We start from the raw sequence: 21,688 nt of genomic DNA on the forward strand, positions 1-21,688 counted from the left end.
CAGGCTCTATGACATTTTTTTTATAATAAAACGCTCATGTCTGATGAAAAAACTGACTCGTAGAAGGCACGCTTCCTTTATTTTTACAACAGATGACCGTGAGGGCATTTCGGTGTTATGTTGCCGCAGACATTTCTATCCACGTGACTTGCTTTTTTGACTGATAACCGAACGTATTTCGTATAATTACGCGGATATTATCGAGTATCCATTCCTTATCGATTGTTATATATTAATTTCATCAATAAATATTCATGAAAATAATTTTTAAGAACATAGATAAATGATATGAAAATGTTTTGTCGTGAGAAATATATATATATCAATAACAAATTAAGAATACCAAAACTTTGTGTTAACGCATACGGAAGAATATCTCAAGAACGTTTTGTAACAAACGCGGGAAAATATGAATGCCTACTCAAATCCAATCTATTAGAAAAACGAATTATTACAGAAGAGTGTCCACCATACATTTGCACTGCACTATCATTAGAACAGTAGAATAGAATCATATACAAATGGATGAAAATTATATATAACTGTTATACAAATATTAATATAATATATAACAACAAACCAGAGTATACTATAACACTACAATATAATAGTTATAACGGTGAGGTTGAATTCCTTGTCATTAATTCATCATCCACACAGGAACTTGTCTCAGAAAAAAAATATATCTATGTTCCTTAACCTAACTTTCAGGTATAGAGATGTGATTTTTTTTCTGAGACACGTGCTTGTGACCATCCACTAGAACTTGCAGTCATCCGATGTTCAGTACTTCAGTACTTTGATTATACTTGGCTGGCTCATGAATTCCTATCTAAGACCTTTTTGTAAAGTCTTGTACTCATTGATTTCCTGTCATCTTTGTCCAACATTCCTGTGCAACATTAACATATACTAATTTTGATCATGATGTTGACTATTAAAGATCAGTTTATTTGGTTAATGAGTAACGAAAACAAGGCTATCTTGTACGAAATATATGCTTTCATAAAACATAATGAAAAATACTCATAATTTATACCATTAATTGTGTTTTCTGTGTAATTTTGTGTATTCTTTCTCAGAGCGTTGGAACAAGTTGTGCTAGAGGCTGCATCCAAATCCAAATAATGTTTGCACAAAAACTTTACATAACATGTTTCTATGTCCTTTAAGCAGCTGCCCTTGGTGACTCCTGCATTTGGATAACTGCATAATATTCTTGTCCATGTGCATTAGTCACGAGGAGGACTATATAATAATCCTTTTTGAGTATTAGTTTATGCTTGAGTTGTAAAGTGTTTAAATATTCATATTTTTGTGTAGTTGCTTAAGTGTCCTTTAAGCACCTGCATTTGGTGACTCCTGCATATGGACAACAATACTGTTTGTTCATTTGCATCAGCCACGAGGAAAGACTTAACTCATAAAAGCTATTTTTGTAATGGATGTGATGCTGCTTCTGGTGCATGGTCAATAAACACTAAACATTATGGTTTATATGACTATATATATTATTAACTCAATTTATATTTCATGTTCGAGTTGTTTTTCTTGTGTATTGTCTATATTGCAATTGTTTAATATAAAACAAAATCACTGTACTGATTATGCCGATAATAGGTCCTCTTTGGAAATAAAAATTTATCTATCTATCTATCTATACGTGCCCATACATGTCTATACCTTTGGACTTTTGTTTACAGCTTGTACAAAGTTCTCTGTACTTATACTTCCTGGGAGCTTGGAAATCTTTTGATCCTTAGCTGTTTTCCTGGATAAATTGTCTTTCCTAAAATATTTCCTTCACGAAAATTATCATTAGTAAAGTTAGAATTAAGATTACTGGTCTTTGTCCTAGCAACTTTAGCCATATGGTGATCAGAAGTATTAACATGATTCAATTTCGTCTTCTTCCTCAACTCCTTAGCAGGAGTTCTATCATCTCTAAACTTGTAGTTCTTGTTATAATTACCATTGTACACAGTCTGGGTCTAACTAGTATCACGTAAATTCTGTACCGAGGTATGCAGTGTTTCAAAGTATTGCCCATTAAAAAGCTGACTGCCAAAAAAAAACGGGATGCTTCAATAAATTTTTCAGTAGATAAACGTAAAAAGAGACGGAAGATACCAAGGGGACATTCAAAACTCATACGTCGGAAAAAACGGACAACGCCATGGTAATAAACGAAATACAACGAAAAGACTTACTAATGAGGTTAACATTCCTTCTTATAACTGAGCTAGCCATGCATGTTTCTTGTGGGCAAATCAGTCAAACTTCTAAAACAGTCAATTATTACATTACGTTCTTCCACACAACCCGCTCTTCGCAGAAATCGTAGAACCTTAAGAAAGGCTAAACAATTGTGCCTTGGCTGAGTTGTCCTTACAACAAAATCGCAATCTAATTCTCTTTGAAAAGGTGACACCAGAGACATATATACACATATATATGTATGTCTCTGGTGATACTAGTACATTAACGGAACCCGAGATTTATTAAAGGCACTTTTATGTTATTGTCATCCCACTTAAGGGAGTTGTAAAAAAACATTAAAATCGTCTTTCATAACCATGAAAGTCTCATCCCTGCTACAAATAGCTCTATTTTTTTCAAATGCCTCGTTAGAGCCAACTTTTCTACCGACTATGTCAATAATGGTACCTTACGGAGGCAGTTTAATCGCCAATTTTTTATCAGTCCTATCAGCTTTCAATCTTGCTGAAATGAATGAAGGGCACTCATTACCTAGAGAATCTACAGATTAATGTTTTACATCGAGGACTGTTGCCATTTTATGAATAAAAGGAAGTCTTTTCATTTAGATCAGATGCATCAGGTGCCCTTGTTGTCTTTCCACTGGATTACAAAAATACTTTTGGGAATAGAACATTGATCATCAAAATCTTCATTGGGATTACGATATGACAACTGATCCCCTACGATTGACTCTATTATTGACATTTGATCATCGGAACCTGTTGACGCACTTTTAAGTAGCATCGTGATCTAACATTTTGCTTCTATAAAATTTCCACTTAGAGTTGTTCCTGTATGATCGCCAAAAGATCAATTGTACAAGCATTCGCAGTTCCTGTGTTGCCAGTACATGTATGTATCAGTAAGAATTATAGATTATCGATGGTTTTTCAAACGAGAGGGTGTTTCTCAGCTACAATCTCATCAAAGGAGATGAGATGTGGCCGAGAAACATCCTAGAGTTTGAAAGACCATTGATAATCTGTTTATCGCTACATTTTTACATTGACAACGGCACGTGCGCTCTTAGTTTCTGACGATAATTTTCTACCTCAACTTCAAGTGAGTAGCATGATATGAAAAATTATCGAAATAAAAGATCAAAGGAAAAATACACAAAATAGCGATAATTGTGAATATATATATATATGTCTCTGTTATCAGTAAGAAATTTAAAAGAAATGTATCAGGAAAAAAGCAAGTGATGTGTTCGATGACGTTGAGAGAAGACTGAAGAACTCCTTTCAGTGAGATGACGAAAGGTATTACCGTTTATCATACCTCCTATTCATTTCTAGGAATATGATTGGTTAAAAGTAACCGCGTGGAGATCGTGTATATTTCATATAGGGTTACTAGGCGTGGTTTATTTCAATACACGGTTAGTAGAGGTGTTATGTGCTTTTGTAAAAACAACACGGTGTGGAGAAAAAATCTGAAAGGTTTCAACAGACGAAGAAATTGATGATGAACGATTGAAATAAATTCATAAAACACATTAAAAGCTAACAAGTTGTTATTGTTGGCATTTGTTTTTGTATAGACCAATGGAAGTAAGTTTTTAATATTGAAGACTTGATCACTTTGATAGGCCACTATTCTAAAATACCACATGTTAAGATAATCTGCAAGACAAATTCGTTACACAGTGTGCTAATGACCTGTAACTAACAATACACTCTATAAAAATGTATGGGTAAGGACTAAGGTAGAAGGCAGTTGCAAATAGTTGAGGCAGTTAAGTGGTAAGATTGAAGTAAACATTGATATCAATGTCTCTAGAATATGAATTTTTCTCTATAGGTTTGAGCTAATGCTAAAGGTGATACAAATTAACTAAAGCACTAAGTGTGTAGTCTCTCTTTAGAATTAAAATTGTCATAAAAATGTTAGATATAAAAGCAGCTGCTTTAAACAGACAACTCACTAAATCTAATTTTATTAATCTAGCCAGGTAAACAATTCGTTTGCAACTACTTTTCAGTATAATTGGTATGATTACTCAATTATAAAACACAAGAGGTAGTTCATTTTACTCTGGACATAATTTTTTTTCACTTTTGACATGTTTGAGTTTCATCTTGTGTTCCACGTTTGTAAATGAAGTTATATTCTAAATTTTGTGTATGTCTGCTCAAATCTGATATCAGATTTCCTCAAGATCAAATTGAGAACAATCTACTGATCATTACAGTGCCAGAAGGTTGACAGTCTCTGACCTATCTAGGTTGGTTCCTAAGATTCCTTTCAAAACTTTTTTGCAGACATGCTTCAGATAATGTAAATACTGATAGACAGACAGACAGACACACACTCTTTACAATGATTCTATAGACCAGATCTATTTCTTCCAGTAACTGAGAAACTGACAATCACTTAAACTAAAGTTAACCAAGACAATGAGACCAAGGTCAGTGAACAATATCAGATGAACAAGTACATCTAACTTGATTTTGAAGATCAAATATTGTTGACATATTGCTAAAAGTAACTGAACGATCAGGCAATGAAAAAATAATACCATTGAACTAAGAAATTGAGGTGAAGGGCAAAGGACATATGTCTGAAGGAAATTTCAGACTATCATGCATCTGTAAACAGGATAGATTTTTAAGCTCTTCTATTTTCTAAAATATAACGCTTTATTCAAATAATTTTTGTGTAGAACTCAAATGAACTCGAGTTGAATCTCAATGGACTCATAATGAAACATAATCTTAAGATTGATGGTAATCACAATAAAACATATATCAAATTTATTCAATCATGTCCAACAAAACCCAATAGTTATCCAGTAATGATGTTTTTGAATTACTTTTCAGAAATATTGTCCCAAGCAGTATATTATGTTGCAGGAACTTGCGCGTGCGATGTGATATATTACAAGGGTAAATTACTTCAATATTAGTGCAGTAACCCTTTTATAATATACAATTGTACCAAATATATTGGCAACATTGATGATACTTCATCAAATTCCTTTAGAGCTGATGCATGCAGGAAGGATGCAATGTCCATTTCTACCATCTTGTTCATCTCTTGTTTGCTTGTTTGCAAATATAATACTCAGAATTTATCTAATGTATACCAAACATTGTGCAGAAATTATGGAATGCAATATCTGTCAAGATGCAATATTTTTAACTCATCTGAAATCTCTACTTTTAGGTATATTCCTAAAGGAAGACCAGTAAAAATATCGGTAAATATTGCATTTCTATTTTACAAAGAAATCTGCATGAACATATCATATTATCAAATATTTCAGCAATATTTCAGTAAAGTAAGTTGTAAGGTAGAGTTTTCATTTATACCAAAATACAACTATTTTCTCAGTGAGACCTATAGATGCATTAACCTCTGTGCACAAAAATATATTTATTTCTATTCGTTATATTTTGAATTTCCCTATTCTATTTCTATCTTTAGACTTGTGGTACAAGTTTGGCTAGTATGTAAATCAGAAGTGGTCTGATGTTACTGTTGTTTTCTACACGAATATTTCGAGGGCGGTAGTACGGGTGGGGGTTTTATAGGCATATATAAGTCCTGATTACGTTTGATTATTATCGATGTGCTCCAGTAACTTTGATAGACGAAGTTAACGTTAAGCTCTGCATAATATATTACAGTTATGTTTGTATTGATATGTATTTAGAGGACATTGTGAATGTATATAGATGGAATTGTGGTATATTTTTGTAATTTGTAAAATGTTTACAAGATATTAAATGTTGTTTCGCTGAGAAAATAAGAAAGTTACTGCGAGCAAACAAACCTAAATTATGACTTGTCTCTTATTTAGCCATGTATTTAGTATAGAAATGTTTTAAATTCGGACGAATTCATGAGGGAGAATTTAAAGTGCTAATAAATTTTAGAAGTAAATCTTTGAACTGCTTAAAGTTCCTTATTATTTAAAAGTGTCAACTAGTATTGGTATAAAGCCTTCCACGATTTCGAGGGAATTTACAATTAAAAGTATTTTCTCTGAGGCATGTCTTTGTAGAGTGTGTATTTTAAAGTTGGCCACTTTAAAATCTTGAGCAATGTTCAACACAAGTATTCTGTGAGGAGATGACAAATATTTAGAAGGAAACAACAAATAATCTTGTTTCAATATTTTTATTTTTTTCCCATGATTTTGTAATTGTTTCCAACATTTTTTACAAAAAAATATGCCATCACTTAAACATAACAATCTATTACCAAATATATTGTATAAATAAGAAGCAATGTTAGGTAAAATTCATGTAAATGTTACATGCTTTAATCAATATATAGTAATTATATAGGTATTCCTATTACAGATTCAATATAATGCAACAAGATCTATAGACTTCTTTGGTAATTATTCCCAAACATGCACATCTTCTTTTATTAATATTTTTAACGACTTCAGCATAAACATATTAACTTACTGACCTTTAACCTAACTTTATGCAATAAGCCTTGGCCATTAAATCAAATTAGCTAAGTCAGAATTAATTAAATCAAGCTACTTTAGAACATTGATTCCTGTATTTCAGGGAAATCAAAAGGGATTATCTGTGAATTTTCAATGGCAAAGGGAGATTACTCCTTGGCAAGTTTTTTCTTAAATTGGGTATTACAACAATGGGTAAAATAAACAATGAAAAAACTTGATGTAAATTCTTTTAAATAATTGTTCTCAAAGTTGTAGAAGTGGTAAAAGCAAATTATTTGTCATTTAACAAAAAGTTTGTTTTAAAAGAGTCTTAATTTAAATGAGAAAGGTACATTCAAAGTGATGTTTAAAGTCTAGAATAATACACATAGAAGGACTTATAAAATTTTCATGTTTTATTGGATGACTTGAAATAATTGAAAAACTGATGAACAATTTAATATTCCAACATTTGGAATATTTGAATGACAGAAATCACTTACACAAGGTGAGATGTAAAGACAGTAAAACTTAAATTTACTCAAATAAATGCATTAGGCAATGACATGCATGCTTCTTAACTAACAACTTAAATTTGCATCACATGCAATCATTAAAATGCATCAACAATTTGTGCACACATAAAATGTAGTCCTATTGTTTCTTTGAATCTTGTGGTGAGTTTGTATTTTTTGGAGAATCACCAATCATGAATGAACTATTGCTTTTACTGCTTGGAGAACTACCAGTACCTGTAAAATATAAAAAAATTCTTAATGACAGCCAATCAGTCAATCCTGAAGAACTAGTAAAAACTAATATTCTTAAGATTTTATAGTTCTGATTTTCAGATCTGTATGTAATTTACTGATTACTGCAACATGATATAAACTCCTTAAAAATACTCATGTATCAATTATCTATGAATAATAGAGACTTCATAGTATTACTGAAGTTGACAATAGGCACTGTCTAGATCTTGCTGCAAAGTGTAAGCTCTTTTCTTCCATGCCAAAGAACTTCCACAACTGACAAGATGAATAACAGCAATAAGAGGATTGTTTCTTCGGTACATAGCATATTTCTAGTATTTAATTAGATATTGTCATCACCCCTAATTGTGACTTTTCTAAAAAATTATCAATGACAATTATTTGAATCATGTTGGACAAATGAAAACACAGGTAAAAAGGCTTAAGGAGAAAGTGTTTTACCTGAACAAAGGAAAATTTCAAATTATAATATAATGAAGCCTTGAGCTTCTATGCAATTTTCTGATACACTGTAAGTTGATGAACAGGGTCATTATATGTTTTAATTTATTTTTTATTCATTACAAAGCTTGCCATGATATTGCAGAGTTAAGAATTCCCATGTTTGGTTGGCAAGATATGAAAATATCCATGTTTTTGTATTGAGAATAAATTTAAATTTTGACAATTTTTTTTGAAATTTCAGATATTTCAAAACTAAGCTTTCTGAAGAGATAAATATAGAGATCTGTATAATTCACATCAAACTTTTGTTATGGAAAAATCCAGAAAGAGATACTTATAACCCTTCCTTTCTGTTTAAATTTTTCAATTTATTCAGATTTTATACATTAGGCACTTCTAAAAAGAATATTCATTATTATTTACAAATAAGGATATGTGACATTTGTATTCATAGACCCAGGGTCTGCAATATTAAACATTTAAAGTATGCAACCTTTGATTGTCACAGATCGGTTATAAATAGTGAGCAATCAAACTAAAAAAGACACAGAAGATGCTAAGGGAACATTCAAGTAGCATCGAAGAACTTCAAGCGGTATTCAATAAATAGATTGGAATCAATGAGTTAACATAAACCTTCAATCTGTAAAATTAAACTTTGTGTAAGACTTTGAACTTCAAATTACTGATTCCATTCTTATTCTTTGCATATCATCTAACAGTGCAGAAAAATCGTTCAAAGTTACATATCATCACTGAACTCTCCTTTAATGGAGGCATTGGTAATTGACTGGTTATAGTTAGTGACTTAGATCATTAGCCATTCTTTAATAACCCTAGTTATATGAAAATAACCATGTATTATCTGCAGATAATTAAAGTTAACCTGAAAATTCCCCTAGCACTACCTATCCATCCTTACCTGTGAAATTATATCCATAAGCAGCATATGCCGCTGTTAAACCTGCCTGGGCACCTGCAATTTCAGCAGCACTTAAAGCTTTCTTCAGTCCTCTACCCCTAGGCCTCCGTGATCCTGTAGAACCTTTTGGACGACCTCTCTTTCCTCTTTTAGTTGGTGGGGTCAAAGCTACAAGGTTAAATAATTGTTTCATAGAATATCTGTTTGGATGTATTTGTGACTATTTTGTAATCTTTTTATTTAATGATGTTTCATTTTTTGTGGCTTGTAGATAAATCAATGAAAGGCTGTATTTTCTCCTCAAGTATTATCAATAAGAATTAGAACTTATGAAAAATATCACAGGAATAACAAAACAAACTGGGATTTGCATAACATTCAAAACTAGATATCATTGAGATGGGAGCCCCGCTGTGAATAATATGTGGTAAAAAATTTGTATCTTTATCATTGGACATGGGGTTGTCAAATGAAACCAAAGTTTTTGACCTTGACCTTTGACCTAGGAAGTTGTATATAAATAATGACACACCTTCTGGTGTTGGTTTATATACATATCAAGTATAAACTTTGAAATCATAACGGTTCTCAAGATATAGAGAGGACACGATCTTTACCATAGGACATGGGGTTGTCAACTAAAACCAAAGTTTTTGACCTTGACCTTTGACCTAGGAAGTTTTACAAACATTATGACACCCCCTCTAGTGTTGGTTAATATACATGTCAAGTATAAACTTTGAAATCGTAACGGTTCTCTAGATATAGAGCGGACACGATTTGTTACGGACGGACGGACAGACTGATCACTATAGCGTGTCCGCCATTCGGCGGGGCCCTAATAAAAATTAACTGAGTAGAGAGTAAATACACAGATCTTGATTAATTAATTTATCCTCAATATAATTCTCTGAAGCTCTATTAAATATTCTAGTCACAACTTAACAGTTTTGATGATCTGATGTTTTGAGAATATTATGACATTGTTTATGATCACCAATTCAGTAGACTTTATCCATCTTATATCGTCATGCAAAGTACAATTTTTCAATTTATTTAACCCACTATGATTTTACAATATAAAGTTGTGAGATTAATCCTGCCACTACTATCCCATTAATAGTGCTGATCCTCAAATTTACCAGTCATCAAATTAACTTGAGATAATCAGCTTATCAAAATGTGATATTTCATTTGGGTTATCACATGATAATAAAAGAATGTAGGAAAAAAAGTCACAGGAAAAAAAGTCAAGGAAAAAAGTCACACTAAAAATTTACAGGAAAAAGGTCAGAGGAAATGAAGTCACAATAATAAAAACTTGAACAGTAAAAGTGACGCCACCAAAATTCAAACTTGATCTGTGTTTTGTGGTAATAAGCATTGTATATAAGTTTCATAACATTTGGTTGAGGCAAACTAAAGTTAGAGAACGGAAACCAATTTTAGGACGTACGTAAGTACAGACGGACAAGGGTAAAACTTAATGTCCCCTCCGTTACGGCAGGGACATAAAAATAGTAAATTTGGTATACATTAAGTTTTGAATATATATATTCTTTTGAATAGATTTTTGTTAAGATGTAGGCAAAAACATATACATTATATGTCTCTAATGTATGGAAAAAGTTATTTGAAATTGTATGTAAATACCATCAACAAGACAGTGTTTCAGAATATGTGTGGTATTTTACTGTTTGTGTTTATTGCAATTTAATAAATTTTCTTAGATCGTAAACAAAATGTTGTCCATGACCAGACTTGGGGTAATTGTAATTGTAATCATTAATCAGCTGTAATCGATTACAATTTTTCAAGTAATCATTGTAATCATTAATCAGCAAAAAATCTGATTACATGTAATTTAATTTAATCAATTACATTTCAAAATACCTTGTAATCCTGATTACTTTTTGATTACATTCTGATTACAATGAAAATAATTCTCAATTTGTGTGATTATTTCTAAGTTGTACAGCTGTAATATTTGAACATACAAAGACAACTTCAAACTTTTTTGACACATCGCAAGATAAGGATGATTATTATGTAATATGTTTGATTTATTTTGATTTCTTGGAGGTTAATGAGAACAAATTAAAACCCTGAGTTTAATTTTTATTGAATAAATTAATAGAAATATGATTAATATTTATAACAAATTTATAGGATTCAAAAATCTACATTTTTGATTTAATTAAGATTTGAAGTGAATTGGTGAAAGGCTTAACATTCTGGGTTTTTTTTCATCAAAAAGAAAGGAAAATATTGACCTCTGTTTTATTTTGATAACTATTTCATTGATCATAGGTTTATATTGTAAATAATTCATGCTATTTTTAGTTTAGGCTTAATTTATTTATTTACTTCTTTAAAAAAATAAACTGTTACAATATTTAGTCATTGTTAGCCTAAATAAAAAGTATTATACATATATTCACAATTAAAAGATTTGCACTTGATGATTGTTTTATTCATGTTATACTTTTTGTAAACCTGAATTATAAGCCTTTTGTTGATATTGTGATTATTGTCACATTTTAATTGACAGGTAGGGGACCAATTAAAGTATGTAATGATTATTAAACAATACTATTACAATTTTTAGATGTGTTTTTGACTGATAACTGAAATACATATAAAATCTGTAAGATGTCAGAAAGACAATAGCCAAGCCTCTTTAGAAGCCTTTATTCAATAGAAGTCAAAATATTTCAAAGATTTATAATTATATAATGGTGAAGTGTAAAGGGCCATAACCAGTGACAACATGTTCATGTTTATATGTTGTGAATCTTAGTGGTATATTAAATCAATGAATTTGGAGGAAGTTATCATTTTGAATTTGGAAGTTATCATTTTGGATTTGGAAGTTATCATTTTGAATTTGGAAGTTATCATTTCATAACATATCAAAAAGTGAAAAAACAAAATACTGTACTCAACACATCAAATGAATGGATAACAACTGTCATATTCCTGACTTAGTTAACAGGCATTTATTTCCTAATGAAGAAAGACATCATTCAAATGGATTATTTTGAAATTCATTGTAATCAGATGTAATCATGATTACTTGCCAATGTAATCATTAATTTAATCAGCTACTTTGAGAAATGATGTAATCATTAATTTAATTTAATCGTACAATTGACAAAGTAGTTGTAATTTAATCAATTACATTGAAAGTAATAGGACCCATCTCTGTCCATGACTATGTCAAGTTTTTAAAAACAATTCAACAGACAGTATTTAACTAATTAAATGGTTTCAATTTACTTTTTACATTTCCTGTCAATTGCCTACTGTCTGGACAGATTATAACACTTAAAATCTTAAAAAATTTAGGTTTATATTATCAATATATAATTTTTTATCATTCCGTATAAATTTAAAAGAGAAAAGAAATGAAATACCATTAAACATTTGTTAAAAAATGGACATTATTTCTTGTGACTTTTTTTCCTACTTCTATCAAATGTGTGACTTTTTTTCCTGTGACCTTTTTTCCCTTTTACCTAATGAAACTATGTTATTTCTCATTAACTACTCTAAGCACACTATCTCTAATTGCTAATCAACAATAATGATAACTATCTAGCAAGTCTTAGTTCATTTCAATATTTTACTACAAACATTGAGATGAACCTCCGAATAGTGGGTCATCAACAATGACTAAAGCGTCATTACTACAAACCTTGAATTGATCCTCCCAATAGTGGGTCATCAACAACATGTTTAACCCCACCGCATTTTTGCACCTGTCCCAAGTCAGGAGCCTCTTCCCTTTGTTAGTCTTGTATGTTTTTTAATTTTAGTTCATTTATATGTTTTGGAGTTAAGTGTGACGTCCATTTTCACTGAACTAGTACACAATTTTATTTAGGGGCCAGCTGAGGACCACCTCTGGGTGCGGGATTTTCTCGATGCGTTGAACACCCATTGTTGGCCTTCGGCTGTTGTCTGCTCTTTGGTCGGGTTGTTGTCTCTTTGACATATTCCCCATTTCCATTCTCAATTTTATTTTTAATGACTAAAGCGTCATTACTACAAACCTTGAGTTGACCCTCCCAATAGTGGGTCATCAACAATGACTAAAGCGTCATTACTACTAACCCTGAGTTGATCCTCCCAATAGTGGGTCATCAACAATGACTAAAGCGTCATTACTACTAACCTTGAGTTGATCCCCCTAATAGTGGGTCATCAACAATGACTAAAGTGTCATTACTACAAACCTTGAGTTGATCCCCCGAATAGTGGGTCATCGACAATGACTAAAGTGTCATTACTACAAACCTTCAGTTAATCCTCCCAATAGTGGGTCATCAACAATGACTAAAGCGTCATTACTACTAACCCTGATTTGATTCTACCAATAGTGGGTCATCAACAATGACTAAAGTGTCATTACTACTAACCTTGAGTTGATCCCCCCAATAGTGGGTCATCAACAATGACTAAAGTGTCATTACTACAAACCTTGAGTTGATCCCCCGAATTGTGGGTCATCAACAATGACTAAAGTGTCATTACTACAAACCTTCAGTTAATCCTCCCAATAGTGGGTCATCAACAATGACTAAAGCGTCATTACTACTAACCCTGAGTTGATCCTACCAATAGTGGGTCATCAACAATGACTAAAGTGTCATTACTACTAACCTTGAGTTGATCCCCCCAATAGTGGGTCATCAACAATGACTAAAGTGTCATTACTACAAACCTTGAGTTGATCCCCCGAATAGTGGGTCATCGACAATGACTAAAGTGTCATTACTACAAACCTTCAGTTAATCCTCCCAATAGTGAGTCATCTACAATGGCTAAAGCGTCATTACTACAAACCTTGAGTTGATCCTCCCAATAGTGGGTCATCAACAATGACTAAAGTGTCATTACTACTAACCTTGAGTTGATCCCCCCAATAGTGGGTCATCAACAATGACTAAAGTGTCATTACTACAAACCTTGAGTTGATCCCCCGAATAGTGGGTCATCGACAATGACTAAAGTGTCATTACTACAAACCTTCAGTTAATCCTCCCAATAGTGAGTCATCTACAATGGCTAAAGCGTCATTACTACAAACCTTGAGTTGATCCTCCCAATAGTGGGTCATCAACAATGACTAAAGTGTCATTACTACTAACCCTGAGTTGATCCTCACAATAGTGGGTCATCAACAATGACTAAAGCGTCATTACTGCTAACCTTGAGTTGATCCTCCCAATAGCTGGTCATCAATAATGACTAAAGTGTCATTACTACTAACCTTGAGTTGACCCCCCCAATAGTGGGTCATCCACAATGACTAAAGGTCATTACTACTAACCTTGAGTTGATCCTCCCAATAGTGGGTCATCAACAATGACTAAAGCATCATTACTGCTATCATCTACACCAAATCCAGATTGCTGAGTGAACTCGCTGCCGTATGATATCTAAAATAATAATAAAGAATTTTTAACTTTAATGAAATATTCCTTCCTCAAATGATAGTTACAGGTAAAAACATCTTATGGAATTGAATAAGAGATTATTTCATTTATTAAACTTGATATTTTGGAGCAAACAGTGAATCATATATTAAATCAATTATTCATTCTGCCGGTTATTCACTGAGAATTCATGTTTAATAGGATACTTCAGATTGATAGAAAAATCCTCTTTTTCAATACTAACTAATTTGAGATAAAATATTTTAATTCTATTTTTTAAATTATTTTGGTTCAGATTACAATGACATGTATTTTTTCACATCCTTGTCCCTTGATCAATGGTAATCATATCAGATCTCCTTATTTCTATATTAATGACTTAAATCCTTGTTGCTATGGTTTCATGATCATTAGATAGATTCTACATTCATGGAATTTTGTTGATGACACGAACCATGAAAATTTATATAACATCTTTCACTTGTTTTGTATCAGCAAGTAAACCACAGTAATAAGTATCATCAAAACAGCAAGTTTTTTTCTCAACACAATACCTAGCACCCACTTGAATCTGATTTTTTGTTTTTCACTTTTTTTTAAACAAATGGAGAAGGTGTCCATGGGACACAGACGATGCCCCCGCTTGCATATAACATTATAAAAGGAACGTAACTAGAGAACTGTAAAAGTGACGCCACCTAAAATTCGAACTTGATGATAATAAGCATTGTGTATAAATTTCATAACATTTGGTTGAGGCAAACTTAAGTAAGAGAATGGAAACAAAAAATTCAGCAATTTTCCCATTTAAGGGGCACAACTCTAGAGCGGTAAAAGTGATGCCACCCAAATTTAAACTTGATCTGTGTTTTGTAGTAATAAATATTGTGTATAAGTTTCATACCAATGTCCCCTCCGCTGCATTGGGGGCATAAAAGTTTTAAATGATAAAGAATGGTAATGATTTCCGCACAATATCTCCATTTATCCTGTTAATTAGTAACTGTTAGTTCCATGTTATACAATGGCATATATCACAAGTAACTTACAACACTCTGAGGGCTGGCTGGGACAGACATAGAATCAAAACTAGTCATTGACTCTGTATCTGCTGGAATTGTTACATTCTCATCTTGTTTTGCCTTTTTGGAATCCTTTTTCTAAAAATAGAATTGGTTGATTTATAAGATTCAAATCTGTAAAAAGTTTTATGAATTTTATAATCTCAGTAACGTGAGAATGGAGAAGGATTTACAAATTATATTATGTCTGCATTCAAAAACAATTGGACTGGGAAAAGAGATGACTGCATTTTCAAAACTAATGTTTCTTAACCATTTAAGAGTAAATATCAAATTAGGAGATTCATTAATAAAAATTTGTGAGGTTTCCACACATATTAATCTCTTCCCTGTTTTATAGGATTGAAAGAAAAGGCAAACTCATTTTTTTGTAGTTCTATATATATAAGTTTACACTAACCATGGGTAAGAATTATAGTTTACTACTTAAAATTTACTCCATTTTGCTCTTAAAATAAGTTAACAAATATTTGCTATGTATGTGTGTCTTACCCTGACATATTCTCTCTTTCTTTTCTTTTCTTTCTCCTTGCCTCCTTCATCTTTTGATGGTCCCTTTTCATCTGTCTTTTGTAATACTGTTGTAAGACAAGGTTTTCAAATACCATTATATAATCACTTTCATATTCCATAAGTTTGACACAATGTACTTTGCATGTTCTTGTAGGATTGTTTCATTTATATGTATATTGTTACTGTTAAACTAGTCATAAACAATATTTCATTAAAACTTTCTTTCAAAACTGAAATTATGGATTTCAAGTTAAAACTTTTCATATGAATACATGGTTATTAGGGTGCAAGTATTCTGGTTGAAAACAAGAGTTATAAGACTATCACATAAAGTTCAGGTTGCATGAACTCTGACATTTTTACCAATGTTGAAAACTATATCAATACCACAACATTTATATGTTTTAGTGACATGTTAAAGTATATGTTAACTAGTGACACATAAAAGTGTGTGTCAACCAGTGATAAATTAAAGTATGTATCAACTGGTGATAAATTAAAAGTATTTGTCAACTAGAGATACATTAAAGTATGTGTCAACTAGTAATACATAAAAGTATGTTTCAACTAGTAATACATAAAAGTATGTTTCAACTAGTGATACATAAGGTATACTTTAAGTAGCGATATATTCATGTATATATCAACTATATATTAAGACCATTCAGCAATTCAATCCTCTTTCCAAAGAATCATTCCAGATTTCTAAGGGTAAGGGAAACATTAAATATTAGTTTTGACTCACTTTTTCGTTCCATTTCCTCATCATCGATAAGAAGGGAGACAACTTCCTTTGGCTTGAGTACATCTGGTCTATAAGTTCCTCCACTAATAACCATTCTCTGAATCTGTTATTAAAATAAGTCTATATATTATGACATTATCAATATCATGTCAATTACAGAAATTGGGTACCCTAATGATAAAAATCGCCAAGGAGAATAAAAACTTAAATAAGGCTTTTAAAGAGGCAAAAGTATCTAAAATTAGAAGTCATACCATACTGATTTACTCACACAATTTACATTTGAATGTAAAAGTAATATTGTTCAACATACCAAATATTCTAATATCTAAACTGAACAAAAATAAATGGAACCCAATGTATAAATTTCACTGTGGAATAAAGCAAATGATACACAAATGTTCTTTTTCACCAATAAATATCCAATCAGATTGATAGTCCTCTTACAATTTTATGGGAAAAAAATCAGGCATATTTAGCATAATATTCAAACAGAGCCCATACCTCACTTTTTTCTTTGGCCCTTTGAAGAATTCTCTCTTCAATGGTCCCTTTACAGATTAGTCTATATACTGTAACTTGTTTGGTCTGACCTAATCTGTGGGCTCTGTCCATAGCTTGTTGATCCACGGTTGGGTTCCAATCACTATCATAAAATATCACCTAAAACAACAAAATTTCTACTATACTCACTTGAAATGAATTAATCACAAACCCTATAAACTACAGGGAGAAATAGTAAGAAATATTTCCAAGGGGGTTGCTTTTTTTCATTTATTTTCATCAAACTTTTTGGGGGAAAAACACCTCCTGAATTTAAATCAGTAATCTTTGAATGCAAAATGATTCTGTATCTTCTTTTTCACTATTTTCAACATGAAATGAAGATTTTCAGTTTAACTTATTACCAAAGATTACAAACAAAAATTGTGATGACACTGAAATAAACAATCATCCTCCTTCTTGAAATGACTTACAGTATCAGCAGCAGTGAGATTAATTCCCAATCCACCAGCTCTTGTACTTAATAAGAACACAAATATATCATTCCTAGACTGGAAATCAGCTACCATGTCTCGCCTCTCTGATATCTTTGATGAACCATCCAATCTAATATAGATATGCTTTCTATGCCACATGTACTCCTAAAAGTTAAAAGTATGCAAGTGTTTAGCAAAAAATTTTACATGGATAAAACCATATAATTCTATTAGGTGCTCTTTGCATTTTATACAATGACATGTTTTCTCCATTATTATGGAACCATTATCTATTTTCAAGTGATTCAAAATGTGCAAAAATATGAACATTCTAAATGGCTCTTTACTAATAGTAACCGAACTAAATCTTACATCTTTTTAATTTAGCCAAGGGCTATAAATCATGATCAGGACATGTGAAATCTATGAAACCAAATGTTACCTGGAATTCATCATTTATTACATTGTGTAAATATTTCAGAAGATTTGTTCGAACTGAACGCAAGTTTAATAACCATTAGCATGAAACATAGCAAATTACAATATAGTGTACCTCTAAGAGATCAATCATTTTTGTCATCTGTGAGTATATAAGTACACGATGTCCTTCAGATTTCAGTCTTTGTAGCAATGTATCCAATACAAACAACTTTCCAGCATCAGTTACCAAACTCTCTTTGTCTGAAAAACAAAATACTCATAGCTAAATTTAAAAACATTGGATTTTAGCTTGTATTGTGAAGTCACAACAAATATATAATATTTTTAATTCCTTTCATTAATTTAATTAAAAAAATACCAGACAAATTTTCTTTTTGTCTGATTTTTTGACGCAAACTGTTGTACAGTCAAAGGTCAGAAGCATATAATAGCTAGGGTTAGGTACTTGAATGCTGGGTCATGGCAAAACCTTTATCCAAAAGTATATGCAACTACATCAAACTATAATAAAGTATCATAAAGTACTAAAAATAAGTGTTGATGTCAGAACCTTTGTTGATTAAATTCCAACCTGTCTGTATTTTTATTTATTTAGAGATTATCATATGGTATGAATCTTTTCTCCATTAATGAAGATGGTATGGTAATCTCTACATTCTATTTTGAGTTTATTCATGGGTTCTCTAATTGACATTCAACCTAGGTCTACTTAGAGATCCTATCCTTATGTACAATTATTTTTATTCATCAATAAGCATCAAATAAGCTTTTTAAGCTGCATTAATGAAAGAAAACAACAACACTTAAATGTACTATTGTAGGTGATAAATGTAGTATGGTTTTTAATTTTAGTTCATTTATATGTTTTGGAGTTTAGCGTGACGTCCATTTTCACTGAACTAGCACACAATTTTATTTAGGGGCCAGCTGAGGACCACCTCTGGGTGCGGGATTTTCTCGCTGCATTGAAGACCAATTGGTGGCCTTCGGCTGTTGTCTGCTCTTTGGTCGGGTTGTTGTCTCTTTGACATATTCCCCATTTCCATTCTCAATTTTACTGTTTATCTTTTTTGATCAATAAATGAGGAGATTTACAAACCTGGACAGTGTACCCCTGACATTCCATGTTTAGGACGAACACCAAGAAGACCTCCAGGCTGGACTTTTGAGAAGTACCAGGGGTTCCACCAACGGACCCCAGTGTATATTTCTGGTGTACCATACAACAAACTCTGTCTTGCTTCCAATGTTCCACACAGATTCTCTTTCATTATCTGCCACGCTGCTGACCTGTCATGACATTCCCAGCTAGTAGCATTTACATTGACCTGTACAAAGAAAATTTTAATTGGTATTCTTAAAGAGCTCAAAATTTAATATATGTTCTGAATTTTCCTGTTCCAAATTTAGTGAAAGAATGCATGTAAAAATGATTTTTTTGGATGATATAAGTTTATCAAACTTTTTTTCTCTAAAGTTATATCAGTTTAATAGAATGTTACCCTGGAAACAATGAAACAATAACATTTTGTTTTGTGTAACTGCTCCAGAATCTAACAACTGTTTCGTATAGAAAAAAACTTCTGAACAATGAGTATTATATTGTTTATTACCAAATGTTATAAGCTATAAATTTAGAATGAAACAGAAATTAGCATGATGTCCTGAAAGAATACTCGCACTCACTATTTGACATTGATGATAAATTCTATGCTCAGTGACAATATTAAAAATTTGTAGTATTATCAAAAAGGAAGTGACTGCCTGGTAGATCTGAATATTACTTAAAGGATACAACTTTACATTTTCGAGTTCCAGACCAAAACATTCTTTAATAAAGAAGCTGAGTAATATGTAACTAACATTATGGATGGTTCAAACAGACAGTATAATCGACAGATAGACAAGGGCATTTCAGTATAACACAGAGAGAGGTTATAATATTTCACTATTGTTTATTACCTTTGGCATTGTGTAGTACATGTATGGTGGTAGCTCTGTAGGTTGACATTTCAGTATAACACAGAGAGAGGTTATGATATTTCACTATTGTTTATTACCTTTGGCATTGTGTAGTACATGTATGGTGGTAGCTCTGTAGGTTGACATTTCAGTATAACACAGAGAGAGGTTATTAGATTTCACTATTGTTTATTACCTTTGGCATTGTGTGGTACATGTATGGTGGTAGCTCTGTAGGTTGATATTTCAGTATAACACAGAGAGAGGTTATGATATTTCACTATTGTTTATTACCTTTGGCATTGTGTAGTACATGTATGGTGGTAGCTCTGTAGGTTGACATTTCAGTATAACACAGAGAGAGGTTATGATATTTCACTATTGTTTATTACCTTTGGCATTGTGTAGTACATGTATGGTGGTAGCTCTGTAGGTTGACATTTCAGTATAACACAGAGAGAGGTTATAATATTTCACTATTGTTTATTACCTTTGGCATTGTGTAGTACATGTATGGTGGTAGCTCTGTAGGTTGACATTTCAGTATAACACAGAGAGAGGTTATGATATTTCACTATTGTTTATTACCTTTGGCATTGTGTAGTACATGTATGGTGGTAGCTCTGTAGGTTGACATTTCAGTATAACACAGAGAGAGGTTATAATATTTCTTTATTGTTTATTACCTTTGGCATTGTGTAGTACATGTATGGTGGTAGCTCTGTAGGTTGACATTTCAGAACTCTTGGTGGTCTGTATTTATGATGGTGTGGAATTTCATGAGGCAGTGGATGATGACTGGGACTCTAAAATATAAAATGGAACTTTATTCTCGATGACATAATTTTCACAGAGATTCAGAAGAAGTAAGCTCACAAAAAACAAGTACACAACATTACCATCTATCATTGTTTTTCCCAGAAATCTTTTGAAGGATGGTGGGGTGACTTTAAGATTGTTGTTCTTCATATTTAGTTAAAATGATTTTACAATCAATATAATAAAAAAAATTCTATTACTACTATTTGAAGGATTGTGGTTAAAGGGGCATTAGCTGCCATTAAGACAAAAAATTAAAATACTACTTTTGTTTGTTTCAAACAATTATAAAAGAGGAATAATGAAATAATAATTCGCTATTAGCAGTAAGTTTGGTTCAATGTGGTCAAACTAAGATCAAAACATCGCTAATGTATTATTAGAGTCAATAATTCAACCTCAGTTGAACCCATATTCATGTAACCCTAACTTGATCTTTAGCTGAAGATGGGTTACGCATGCCTTAAGCATGTTCAGTTATTAAAAAGAAAAGAATGTCAATATTGAAAAGTGAAACAAGGGAGCCACCATAAAAAAAATCATTTCTTTGGCCTATTCAGCCCACAAGAAATCATTCATATCCAGGTAAAACCGTAATTCAAATTTTTAAATCTATAACATGAAATCAAACGGACCTTGTAAAATTGTAATTTAATACACAACTCCATGTGCTTCTCAATCTATTTATATTGATATTTATGTTTATATCAAGTCGATTGACTATCGGCAGTCTTCGGAGGTAATCTTGAAGGTTAATTAGATGGTGTCTAGTCTAAAATATGCACGAAGTGCTGATACATTATAATGAGTCCATGCATTGTTAATTGTTTCTTAAGGAATTTTTGTAATTTGGATTCAAGTCTTAGTATGTTATGAATCGAATATGAGAATTTAAG

The 21,688-nt window shown here is 31.8% G+C and overlaps 2 protein-coding genes across 8 annotated transcripts in view; one reads left to right on the forward strand and one right to left on the reverse strand.

Moving 5' to 3' along the window:
* Positions 1–21,688, forward strand: part of LOC127698610 (mitochondrial import inner membrane translocase subunit TIM50-C-like) — a 323,025-nt gene that overhangs the window by 234,710 nt on the left and 66,627 nt on the right. The window lies entirely within an intron of this gene.
* LOC127698599 (chromatin-remodeling ATPase INO80-like) overlaps positions 6,372–21,688 on the reverse strand; it is a 57,523-nt gene continuing 42,206 nt past the window's right edge. For both annotated transcript variants that reach the window (XM_052202128.1, XM_052202129.1), the window contains exons 27-37: positions 20,660–20,779; positions 19,111–19,339; positions 18,124–18,251; positions 17,568–17,735; positions 17,095–17,253; positions 16,591–16,693; positions 15,825–15,910; positions 15,300–15,410; positions 14,145–14,253; positions 8,810–8,977; positions 6,372–7,422 (exon numbers count right to left, since the gene is read on the reverse strand). In XM_052202128.1, the coding sequence (XP_052058088.1) occupies positions 7,325–7,422; positions 8,810–8,977; positions 14,145–14,253; positions 15,300–15,410; positions 15,825–15,910; positions 16,591–16,693; positions 17,095–17,253; positions 17,568–17,735; positions 18,124–18,251; positions 19,111–19,339; positions 20,660–20,779 (1,479 nt within the window). In that variant the 3' untranslated portion in view covers positions 6,372–7,324. The remainder of the gene's footprint in view (positions 7,423–8,809; positions 8,978–14,144; positions 14,254–15,299; positions 15,411–15,824; positions 15,911–16,590; positions 16,694–17,094; positions 17,254–17,567; positions 17,736–18,123; positions 18,252–19,110; positions 19,340–20,659; positions 20,780–21,688) is intronic.

Source organism: Mytilus californianus, unplaced genomic scaffold (genome assembly GCF_021869535.1).
Source record: "Mytilus californianus isolate M0D057914Y unplaced genomic scaffold, xbMytCali1.0.p SCAF_4, whole genome shotgun sequence".
NCBI lineage: Eukaryota > Metazoa > Mollusca > Bivalvia > Mytilida > Mytilidae > Mytilus > Mytilus californianus.